At 40.7% G+C, this 12,578-nt stretch overlaps 2 protein-coding genes and 2 pseudogenes across 2 annotated transcripts; 3 read left to right on the top strand and 1 right to left on the bottom strand.

Annotated features, from left to right (window-relative positions):
• The first annotated feature begins 741 nt into the window (after nucleotides 1–741).
• LOC103320402 (subtilisin-like protease SBT1.7 pseudogene) lies at nucleotides 742–3,326 on the top strand (annotated as a pseudogene).
• A 936-nt stretch (nucleotides 3,327–4,262) lies between these two features.
• Nucleotides 4,263–7,070, top strand: LOC148919625 (subtilisin-like protease SBT1.7 pseudogene; annotated as a pseudogene).
• Nucleotides 7,071–7,449: 379 nt separating this feature from the next.
• LOC103320401 (ankyrin repeat family protein) lies at nucleotides 7,450–8,815 on the bottom strand. The gene is made up of 3 exons (XM_008222081.2): nucleotides 8,468–8,815; nucleotides 7,970–8,365; nucleotides 7,450–7,852 (listed from the first exon to the last, which is right to left on the bottom strand). Exons 1-3 carry the CDS (start codon nucleotides 8,739–8,741, stop codon nucleotides 7,539–7,541), a joined length of 984 nt encoding a protein of 327 aa, XP_008220303.2. The 5' UTR covers nucleotides 8,742–8,815; the 3' UTR covers nucleotides 7,450–7,538.
• Nucleotides 8,816–10,007: 1,192 nt separating this feature from the next.
• LOC103320400 (Syntaxin/t-SNARE family protein) lies at nucleotides 10,008–12,538 on the top strand. Its single transcript, XM_008222080.2, has 5 exons — nucleotides 10,008–10,368; nucleotides 10,822–10,936; nucleotides 11,057–11,692; nucleotides 11,790–11,970; nucleotides 12,137–12,538. The coding sequence occupies exons 1-5, from the start codon at nucleotides 10,292–10,294 to the stop codon at nucleotides 12,160–12,162; spliced, it is 1,035 nt and encodes a 344-aa protein (XP_008220302.2). The 5' UTR covers nucleotides 10,008–10,291; the 3' UTR covers nucleotides 12,163–12,538.
• The last annotated feature ends 40 nt before the right edge of the window (nucleotides 12,539–12,578 follow it).

Raw genomic sequence — 12,578 nt, 5'->3', positions numbered from 1 at the left:
GAACAGAATATTTGAATAACTGATCTAATTGGTTAAAAGTCCTAATATTCGGTTAATGGAAGAGAAATTGGCTTATCAAAAAATTCGGTACAATTAATGAAAGAGTCTTCTACCATTCCGAACCGATCCGTGCCAAGCCTATAATATATATATATATAATGTATAATTTTGATGTTACTTCTTCCATTCTTTATTCTTCTCATCATAAGTGAGAGTTTTTGTTTTCTAACAACAAGCGAGAGTTTATTACAAAGCAAATTATGCATCTTATCCATACAATCCAGTCATGAATGGGATGGGAGCACTCGCACTAGCAGCATATAATCCGTATGTATGATATGTTGCGGAATATTATTGTTATTGGATTTCCAATGCCACTTGAGTTTTAAATAAGGAATCTCTGACTCTGAGTGGCATCCATAATACATGTGAGTTTTATTGGTGTCCGAGTGGTTTTAGTTTCATTTAGCATATCCTTTCCTCCTTTTTCTCTTGTCTGGGACCAAATCAAACCAATGATGCAATGCAGCATTAGCATTTTCATTCCATCCAATCCAACTTCCAACTTCCAACAAAAATAATATGATACGAATTCCACTCCCACGTGAGTTTCCAAAACTGTATTTTTAAATAAGGAATCTCTTGCCATGCCACGCCCAAGTGTTTATTGGCGTCCGAGTCGTTTCATTGGAATTTCTTTATTATTCTCGGAGGAGAAAATTTAAATGTACCATTCCATTCCATGCCAACCTATCAACGCCATTGGCACTGCAAATACTGCCTTTCCCAAAGTAGCAAAAGGAAAAATTCAGAAGCTCAGGCTTGCAACGATTGGGAAGATGAAAACATCCATTTGCATGCTTTCACTAACGCTGATATCAATGCTGATGCTTGTGGTTCTCTCTCACAACATCTTGTGCACGGTAGCGGTAGCAGGAGAGAGAGAGCAGCGGATGAAAAAGACTTACATCATTCAGATGGACAAGTCCAAAATGCCTGCAAGTTTTGCCGACGACCATTTCCAATGGTATGGCTTCTCTTTGAAATCAGTGTCCAACTCAGCAGACATGCTCTACACCTACAAAAATGTTATCCACGGCTTCTCCACCAGGCTAACTGCTGAGGAAGCTGAGCTGCTTGAAAAACAATCCGGAATTCTTTCTGTTATGCCTGAGTTGAGATATGAGCTCCACACAACTCGGACGCCCCAGTTCCTTGGAATGTTAGGCGGCATAAACGAAGCCGTCTTCCCGGCATCAGAGAAACTGAGCAAGGTCATTATTGGAGTGGTAGACACCGGCGCATGGCCCGAGATCAAAAGCTACGATGACAAAGGGCTTGGGCCAGTGCCAAGAAGCTGGAGAGGGCAGTGTGAGGAAGGCAAGAACTTCAACTCCTCAAGTTGCAACCGAAAACTCATTGGTGCGAGGTTTTTCCCAAAAGGGTTTGAAGCATCAATTCTTGGACCCATTGATGAAAAAGTAGAATCAAGATCACCAAGAGATGTTGATGGCCATGGAACTCACGCCTCAACCATTGCAGCCGGATCTGCAGTTCCAGGAGCTAGCCTATTTGGTTACGCTTCAGGGACAGCAAGGGGGATTGCTACACAAGCTAGAGTGGCCACATATAAGGCTTGCTGGTCTGGTTGGTGCTTGAGCTCTGATATTCTAGCCGCAATGGACAAAGCTGTTGAAGATGGTGTCCACATTTTATCTGTGTCTATTGGGAGATCGCAGTATGAGGATTTATACACCGACTTTATTGCTATTGGAGCTTTCTCTGCCATGGCCAAGGGAGTCTTTGTATCGTGTTCAGCTGGGAGTCGCGGCCCAGAATCGGATAGTACATCCAATAATGCACCTTGGATAACCACCGTGGGTGCTGGAACACTAGACCGTGATTTCCCAGCATATGTTAGCTTGGGAAATGGGAAAAAATACAGAGGAGCATCAATTTACAGCGGAACACCCTTATCTAGTGGATTGCATCCACTTGTTTATGCTCGCAATGCAAGTAACTCCACAAGTGGTCAATGCGCTCCTGACAGCTTGATTCCTGAAAAAGTTGTTGGGAAAATTGTGGTGTGTGATCAGGGAGGAACTAACAGGCTCGATAAGAGTATGGTGGTCAAAAAGGCCGGTGGCATGGGGATGATTTTGGCTGACATTGAAGGTTATGATGAAGAACAACTTGTTGTCGACTCATATGTCTTGCCTGTAGTCGTGGTTGGCCAAAAAGCCGGTGATACAATAAAAAGATATATTGCCTCCCACGACAATCCAAAAGCCACATTTTCTGTCGGGAAGACAGAGTTGGGTGTCGAACCCTCACCGGTGGTGGCAGCATTCAGCTCTCGAGGACCAAATCCAATCTGTGTAGAACTACTCAAACCAGACCTACTAGCACCAGGAGTGAATATCCTAGCTGGGTGGACTGGTGCAGTTGGACCAAGTGGACTCGCTGAAGACACCAGGCGGGTGAGCTTCAACATTCTTTCAGGTACATCTATGTCATGCCCACATGTGAGTGGGCTGGCCGCGGTTCTCAAGGCGGCTCACCCAGAATGGAGCCTTGCAGCCATTAAATCTGCTCTCATGACCACATCCTATGCAACGTACAAAAATGGCAAACCAATCGAAGACGGTGCTACTGGAAAACCTGCAACACCATACGATTATGGTGCCGGGCATGTGAACCCAGTAGCAGCCCTTGACCCAGGCCTTGTTTATGATCTTACAGTTGAAGATTACCTAGGCTTCCTTTGTGCCCTGCGTTATCCAACAGAAGATATCAAGAAAGTCACTCACATGGACTTCACCTGCGATTCGAACAAGAATTATCGTGTTGAAGACTTTAATTACCCATCTTTTAGTGTTGGCATATTCACTGCAGACCCAGCGGGTAATAATAATATTACTGGACCAACCACTGTAAAATACACAAGGACCCTGACCAATGTGGGTACTCCAGCAACATACAAGGTCTCAGTTCCTACACAGACACCTTCAGTGAAGATCTTGGTTGAACCAAAATCGCTGAGTTTCACTCGACCATATGAGAAGAGGACTTATACTGTGACTTTTGTGGCCAGTCCTATGACATCTCGTACAAATAGCTTCGGTCGCTTGGAATGGTCTGATGGCAAACACATAGTGAGTAGTCCTATTGCCATCTTCTGGTATTAACTTCAGTAGCATTCGTCGAACCTAATTTAACTCCAGATCCGGGGAGAAAGCGGCTCCTCTGCTGATCCCCTATGTCTATGTGGCGGCTGTTTTCTTCAGTTTTTTCTTGTCTTAGCTGCCTCCAATAACACATCAATTTTGTGGTGAGTGTTTTTTCTTTTCTTTTCTTCTGGAAAACACATGTCCAGAATTTTGTTTTGCATATTTTTCATTGTTGCGGTCATGTTCTACCCTGTTGCGCCATTGTTGGATTCACTTTAACATTCTGGTACACACAAAATATAGTAAGAAAACAATCACCTCTTCACCACTAATTACCATCAATCTCATTCATCTCCCAGAAGAACAGACACACTAAATTTTCCAATAACGGAACCATCTCCTTCAGAGATACACTAAATTTCTCAGGCATTGTTCTTACAACCAACGGGAGAGGGGTGCCACTTAGTGAATAATTGCCCGAATATATAAAACTAAAATCCCAGGAAACAAGAACAATTAAGTTTACCGCAGACTTGAGAGAAAAAAATAATAGAAGAGGAGGAATAGTCAGGAATTCTTACCACACTTGAATCCTCACAAATATGAACCCCAAAAGGGAATTAGACTGAATTAGCAGGTGAAAAATGGCATTCAGGTTCACAGGATTCAGGACTGGGCAATAGATGTAGTGTCTTTCATAGCAATTACATTTTACTTAGTACTGTACAATATCACCAAATATTATTATATTAAAAGAGAAGATTTCAACACATTTTCAAAATGGGATCATCCAGTGTCTCAGCTGAAGATGATAAACTCTTTAACAAAGCTATTTTAATCTCCATTATTAATGGAATGCACTATGTGGAGGGAGAACCCCAAATTCTGGAGATGCCATGTGAGTTTCAAATATTATTTAAATAGGGGATCGATCTCTTAGTACCATGCCATCATTGCCATGTGAGTTCTATTGATCGATCTCTCAACACGTCTGATTTTATTTCCTTCCTTCTTCTTGTGAAACTTCTGGGTTTATTTCATTGGTCAAGTGAATATTTAAGGGAGTTCCACTAAACACCCAAAATGGGGGCTAAAATTATAAAAAAAACCCAACACCCAAAACACTTTATAAACACACCCAAAACTCATCATTACACACACTCAAAACCCATTTATAAACACACCCAAAAAATATACAATTGTTGATTTTGGAGTTGATTTTGGGTGTGTTTCTATGTTTAAATAGTGTTTGGATTTTTTTATAAATACATGTCTAGGATTGGGTTTATTTATAAATTTGTAAATATTTAACTAGCCACGGTAGCCATGTTAAGTGAGTTTAAATTCCATTAGCATTTAATTCCCATCCTTTATTATCGCTTGAATTTATTTTATTTTTTATATAGATAATTTGGCACTGGCATTGCAATAATTCTGCATTTCCCATATAAGCAAAAGGAAATGAAGCTCAAGCTTGCTAAAAGTGAGAAGATGAAGATACCCATTTGCATGCTTCCACTAACGCTTATGCTTCTGGCTCTCTCTCACATGTCGTGCGTGGTAGCAGAAGAGAGAGAGCAGCAGATGAAAAAGACCTACATCATTCGCATGGACAAGTCCAAAATGCCTGCGAGTTTTGGTGACGACCATTTCCAATGGTATGGCTCATCTTTGAAATCGGTGTCCAAGTCAGCAGACGTGCTCTACACCTACAGAACCATAATTCACGGCTTCTCCACAAGGCTAACTGCTGAGGAAGCTGAGCTGCTTGAAAAACAATCAGGGATTGTTTCTGTTTTACCTGAGTTAAGATATGAACCTTCACAACTCGGACACCCAAGTTCCTTGGAATAACCTTTGCCAGAAACGAGCCATCTTCCCGACATCAGATAAAAGTAAGTAGGGTGGTGATTGGCTTAATCGACACTGGTGTCTGGCCTGAGATCAAGAGCTACGATGATAAAGGTCTTGGGCCAGTGCCAAAGAGCTGGAAAGGGAAGTGCGAGGAAGGAACAAACTTCAACTCATCAAGTTGCAATAGAAAGCTAGTTGGTGCGAGATTTTTCCCAAAAGGATATGAAGCATCAATGGGACAACCCATTGATGAAAGAGTAGAATCAAGATCACCAAGAGATGATAGTGGCCATGGAACTCACACCTCGACCACTGCATCCGGGTCTGCAGTCCCAGGAGCTAGCCTATTTGGTTATGCTTGGGGGACAGTAAGGGGGATGGCTACACAAGCTCGAGTAGCCACATACAAGGCCTGCTGGTTTGGTGGGTGTTACTCCTCTGATATTATAGCCGCAATGGACAAGGCTGTTGAAGATGGCATCAACATTTTATCTTTGTCCATAGGGGGACGGTACTATAATTATTACACAGACGCTATGGCCATCGGAGCTTTCTGCCGTGGCCAAGGGAATCTTTGTGTCAGGTTCAGCCGGAAATAGGGGGCCAGCTAAGGGGAGCTTGTCCCACAATGCACCTTGGATAACCACCGTGGGTGCTGGAACACTAGACCGTGATTTCCCGGCTTATGTTAGCCTCTGAAATAGAAAAATATATAGAGGTATATCAATCTATGCTGGACCATCACTATCTAGTGGATTACTTCCACTTGTTTATGCTGGTAATGCAAGTAACTCCATTGATGGTGATTTATGCAGTCTTGACAGTTTGATTCCTGGAAAGGTTGCCGGGAAAATTGTGGTATGTGATAAAGGGATAACCTATAATGCTGAGAAGAGTGCGGTGGTAAAAAAGGCTGGTGGTATAGGGGATGATTTTGGCAAATACTAAAGCTTATGGAGAGGAGGTTGTTGCCGACTCATATCTATTGCCTACAGTAGTGGTTGGCCAGAAAGCTGGTGATGCAATAAAACGATATATATTGCCTCCCATGATAATCCGAAAGCCACATTTGATTTTGGGAAAACGCAATTAGGTGTGGAGCCCTCACCAGTGGTGGCAGCATTCAGCTCTAGAGGACCAAATCTAATCTCTCCAACCGAACTCAAACCGGACCTAATAGCACCAGGAGTGAATATCCTAGCTGGGTGGTCTGGTGCAGTTCCACCATCTGGATTTTATGAAGACACCAGGAGGGTGAGCTTCAACATCATTTCAGGTACATCCATGTCATGCCCACATGTGAGTGGGCTAGCTGCCCTTCTCAAGGTGGCTCACCCAAAATGGAGCCCTGCAGCCATTAAGTCTGCTCTCATGACCACATCCTATACCACATACAAAATGGAAAACCACTCAAAGATATTGCTACCAGAAATGCTGCAACACCATTCGATTATGGTGCCAGGCATGTGGACCCAGTGGCAGCCCTTGACCCTGGCCTTGTTTATGATCTTGGTGTCGAGGACTACCTAAGCTTCCTTTGTGCCTTGAATTATACAACAAGAGATATCAAGATACTCACCCACATAGACTTCACCTGTGATTCAAGCAATAATTACAGGGCTGGAGATCTAAATTATCCATCTTTTGCTGTTTCTCTAAACACAAGTTCAGGCAACAGGGGAGCAGGCACTAAAATATACACAAGGACTCTTACCAATGTGGGTACCCCAGGAACATACAAGGTATCTGTTTCTGCACTATCACCATCAGTGAAGATCTGGGTTGAACCAAAATCACTGAGTTTCGCTCAAGCATATGAGAAGAAGATGTATACTGTAACCTTTGTGACCAGTGCTATGCCATCTGGTACAAAAAGCTTTGCTCGCTTGGAATGGTCTGATGGGAAACATATAGTGAGTAGTCCTATTGCTATCAGCTGGTTTTAATTTTAGTACCATTGTTGAACCTAATCTAACTCCAGATCAGAGGATGTAGTGGCTCCTCTGCTGATCCGTGGTTGCTGATAAGGTGCTTAGAAATGCACTGAATCATTTTGTTTTGCAGCTGAGGGAAATTTTATTTATTAAATAAAAATAAATGTGGTGAAATAAAAATCTGCCAAATGTTTATGGTAATAGCCAATAGCTTCTAACCTCATTTAGACTAAACTCTCCAACAAAGGTATTTTTAATCACCAAAAAAGGCAAACCTTGTTGATATGGAGGATGTTTCCGATTACAATCTCCCTGGGTAAACAGTAGCTACTATAAGCCGCAAACATAGACGAGAAACTCATCCATTATACTGGTCTTTTGCATTCCTTACAGGCAATCAGCTATCATGGCATCCATTTAGCACTTTGGGGGAAGGGTGGATTAGAGAGACTTATGATAACATTGTATAACTACAAAATCATAGAGCAGTCTACAATGCAAGCATCACAAAATCGATCAAAATGAAATACCTTGAAGTTACAATAAGTTTAAAAAGTAAAATAAAACAAACTCAAAAATGTCATTCTAAATCGTCTACGGACTGACAAACAGGAAGGTAATAAGTATCAAGCTGCCAATACTTTTGTTTAACACCTTCCCAAACTTGCTCTCCTAAACAATCCTTAACAGGCAATGGAATGAACTGTGTAGAGTAACCCAAATTCTGAAGCTCTAGTGAAACCAAGTGACAGTATACAACATGGAAGAATGCATTACCTCCACAAAGGCCATTGAAGAATGAGTAGATTCCCCCAGGCTTCAACAACACAGGAAGATGCTGGTGGAACTCTCTCAAGTCTTCATAGTACTCTCCATAGGTGTCAAAGAAAATCCCTGAACAACAAACGAAAAACCCCAAAAATTTCAAATATTGTGACTGAAAAATTCAAAAAATTGAAGGCTTCGAAGCTTAAACAGCAATTTGAATTGGTCCATTTCAATTTCACTTACCATCATAAGATTGAAGTTGAGGCAGCACATCCTGCCAGCGCCCAAATATTATGTTCACATTGTCCTTCTGAGCCCAACCGGTTCGAACCATGCGCTCGTAAACCTCCGGGTGAGCTTCAACAATGGTGTGCGAAGCAGGGGAGTACTGCTGGATGGCCGTGTCCACGAGGCCCATCCCAAATCCAATGTTCAGTACATGCCCACCCCCTGAGCAAACAGCTTTCGCGTGTGCCTCCATTAATGGCTTCTCCCAAGCCATCATCACCGCCTTACTGTCTGAGTCCATCAGCTTGTCCTCGCTAAAGCTCACCCTGTCTTCCAAGTAATCTCCATTGCCATCCCCATTCTTATTCTCTTTCCTCGCAATCGTTCCCAGTACCAATTCAGCTTGAATCCCTAATTAGCTCAAATTAATCAAACACTTATCATTTTTCATTCATACAACTCCAAATTAGAACAACTTAGAGTAAATTTCTAGTTTCTATGTTAAGCACGTACCGGCATTGAGGAGGATGTCGTAGCTATTTTCGTGCCCTGCGTCCATGGCGAAATCGCCGGCGGAGAGATTGGAAGGAGATAGGGCGTTCCATGGCGCGCCAGCTTCTAGAAGAGTCTTGACGGCATCTCCGTGGCCCAGCTTGGCCGCGTGCATCAGCGGGGTAAGGCCGTCGCCGTCGAAGTACGAAACGTCAGCTCCGGTTTCGATTAAAGTTTTCAGCTTTTCGGCGTCGCCGTTCCTCGCCGCCTCGCATAGTTGCTCGCCTTCCGCCATGTCTGTCTCAGTGTGCAGTGTCCGTCAAACCCTGGTCAAGGTTTATTAACGAAGGATAAATTGGACTTACCCCCACTAAGCTTTCTAAAATTATGATTTCTTCCCATTATAGCTATTCTATTTATATATTGACCACGTTATTTATTTATTTATTTTTATGATTATCTATTAACTACTTTCTAATGTTCTAAAAAAATACACATTAACAATTATCTTATCCAAGACACGAGAAAAACTTAGTTGAGGGATAACATTTGTTTTGTTATCTCAACCAATAATGTTATACCACATTGAAGTATTATCATACGTATCATAGTGTTATTAATCAAAAATAGCAAAATAGTGATATCCCCATTTTATAGAGGTCTCTCTCAATACATGCACAACTGCAAGGAAATTAATACCTAAAAGATTTCCTTTTTTGGCAGCGGTTGACCATTGTCAAATAAATCAAAGTTGTACTTTTCAGATGCAATTCACATTTTGATTGGACTAACACTCAATTATGTTACTCTTTTTTTTTGTCACACACTTAGACATTTTGTTAATGTCATGTGTTATCTATTCACGTATTATATATATGGATTAATAACGGATTTATATTATAAAGTGTAATATTAACAAATAAAAGACACATTATAATGTATTGATGACAATTGTGATGATTACATTAAAAAAAACTATCAAAACACACAAAATCCATTGCAATAGAATGGAATGAAGCCAATTCAGTTAGCTATAATATTAGGTCACTAAATTTATTTACTAAATTTGTTAAAACATGTGTGGATCTACTAATTAGTAAAAAAATGAAGTTTCAATTTAAACTAAAAATTATATTAAAAAATGCCATCTTATAAAGTAAATAAAACAACATTAAATATTAAAAATGTATTCATTATAAAGCAGCTTTTATTCATCAAAAAACATGCGCACAAATAGTTCCAAAGAAGTCAAGAAGATTGTTAGCAACAAAAGGAAAAAGCCAAGAAAAATACTTAAATCAATAATCATAATCATCATGCTTAATTTAAAGCCTTCGAGAGAGTTGCCAATGTCATAATCATAATTCCAAGGCTATTATAGTCAATGGACCACAATAACTCACGCGGTGGGGGATCAGTGTCGCCATCTCAATCGACCAACTTTGACTGCGCTCCAAACTCGCATGTCACCCATTGACGGTGGAAACGACGTCGTTTAGGAACTCACTTATTCGCGGAGTTTCCCAAAAAAACAAATAAAGCTTTAAAACGTTAGTTTTATATTCGCACCAATTTTAAGCTCTCTCTCTCTCTCTCCCCAACCTTCTTTTTCCTGGAATTGCAGTTGCTTCGTTGAAATAACGGAATCTCTCCTTAACCCATTGATCTTTTTAACGTCTTTATCTACTTTGCATTTGTATTTTCTTCCACTGTCAATGTTGTGCTCAAGTTCATCTGGAAATTGAACGTGTTTTGAGCTAGGGTTCATTTCTTGTCTGAAACAAAACGGATTGTTGTTAATTTGTGAGTATATTCAACTTTACGAATCGTGGGGGTGATTTATTAATGGCGTCAAGTTTTGATCGGTGGGAGAAAGATCCATTTTTCTCGGCGGCCGAGGAAGTTCAAGAATCCGCAGACAGGTAGCATTTCTAATTGCCCATTTATGTCTTCTCTAGGGCTTCATTTTTAATCTTTTCATTTTCCCAATAAATTTTGAACTTTTCTTGGTTTTATTGCAACCTTGGTTTACATCTTGGATTTGGTAGCTTCCAGCTAATTTAAATCAACTTCCAGCGTTAGGAAGCTTTCAGCACATTCGTTTTTTGCCCCAATTAATCCAAAATTTTCCGAATATTATGTTCATATTCTTCTCTTTTTTCCCTGCATTTCCTCAGCATTTGCAATTTGTGCAAGTGCTCATTGAGTTAATGGTGTTTATCTGCAATCTGTTTGCTGGGAAAGACGAAATTAGGGTTTTTCTTTCTGCACTTATTTTTCGCGATGAAAGGCGCATTGAATGCTGGGAATGATATTCAGTTTGGTTTTGGTTGCTGTCATTGATTTGTTAATTTAATGTTTATGTGGTTGTGAAGGATGGAATCTACATATAGAACATGGATTCATGCCAAGAAAGACACTTCCAGTATGTGGGATCCCGAGGAACTTCACAGGGATCTCCGTACAACCCTTGGAACTACCAAATGGCAGGTCCTCTTCTCTCTCTCTCTCTCTTGGCTGTTGGTGTGGACATTTTGGCAGAGCATTAATTGGTGTTATGCCGATATTAGTCTAGTGAATAATTGATTAAATTCTGTGTTGGCAATGCAGTTGGAGGAGTTTTCGCGAGCTGTCAGGTCAAGTTATGCTAGAAGCTCATGTGAAGATGCAAGAGACAGGCACCATGAATTCATTGTTGCCATTGAGGACCAGATTTCCAAAATTGAAATCTCATTACGGGAAGTTGCCCTTTCTGAAGGCAAGGCTTCTCAACCTTGGGTGCGTTTGGATGAAGGGGAGTGCAATGAGCTTGCATTTTTTCTTTCCGGACCATCTGCATCTAAAGAGAGAGTTATTGCTCTGAGTAACGACAGGGATAGTGAAAACCTACGAGGGACAGATAAAGAATCGGCACCAGGTTGTTCGAAGAATTCATGTGGTTCAGCCGAGTATGGTTCCCAGAAGACTAGGGAGGAGAAGCCACACGGGCATAGGAGGACAGCTAGTGCTAGTGCTGACATTGGTGTTTGGAAGATTGCAGTTTTTGACGATGCATACTTACCAAGTTCTTCTGCGATGATGGTTGAGCAACCTGTACGAAAGATTCCCAGTTTCTCTGGGTTTATTAGTTCCATGGAAACCGCATCAAAGTTGAAGTGGTCAAAGAATGGTTTTAGGAAGTGGAAGGCAGTGGACCGTCATGAAGATGCTGATGCTGCATTGTTGCCATCTTCTCAGTTGTCTAGGGTATGCATGCTTTAGTCCTTTGATTTAATTTACTACTGGAACTTTATATTTATTGTTGTTGTGTTACTAATGATTAAAACTCTGGTTTTCCATTTAGGGCATCAATGCTTGTTATGAAAAAAGTAAGAGTTGTTTGGATAGTTGCGACGACTGTTATGATAAACCATTGTATGGCTGGTACGGAGCTATTCAGAGACAACTTCAAAGGTCTCAGTACTACGTGCAATATAGTTGGCCTGCCCGTGTAGCTTTTTGGATTGCTCTTGTTTGCTTGATTGGTAAGCTTCTCTGAACCCTGTGAGGTTTTGTTTGCTAATTCATCTATTAAGTGCATATTCTTAATAATTTTTATGTGAAATACAACAGAATCGTTCTTTTATGTCATTTCCCTTTAAGTAACTGATATCTTTGTATTCATGAGTTTGTTCTTTTGGTTCCTTGCAGTTTTAATTGCACTGCGTGCTATCTGAGCCGTGGCCCTTGTCCACAGTTTTTATAGCACCTCATGACAGCGCGGGGGGAAAGCCAAGCTGTCAATTGTTGAACAATAGAGGTGGAATATTGTGTTCAAAAGATTACAATATTATTTTCACACATTGTTGAAGCGTCTAGCGGTGAACACAACCTACAACCTTCAGAGAATTTCCCTTTTGTTTTGTTTTTCAATTTCGACATCCTTGAAGGAGGGTAAATTCTGTTGTATTATAGAACAAAAATTTCAGATAAGCTGGAACGGGGTTGTAAGCTGAAAGATATTGCTAATGCATCCTGTAATATATATATATATATATATATTTTTAATGTACTGGTACTATTTGTTTAGTATATAAAAATTTAGATTTCTTATCCTTGCTTTTCAATCTGACCAACAAACAGTTGTGGAAGG

The sequence above is a fragment of the Prunus mume genome, linkage group LG2 (genome assembly GCF_029339155.1).
Source record: "Prunus mume cultivar Tortuosa linkage group LG2, ASM2933915v1, whole genome shotgun sequence".
Lineage (NCBI taxonomy): Eukaryota > Viridiplantae > Streptophyta > Magnoliopsida > Rosales > Rosaceae > Prunus > Prunus mume.
Note: the sequence above shows the minus strand (reverse complement) of the source record. Positions and strands in the feature narration are given on the sequence as shown.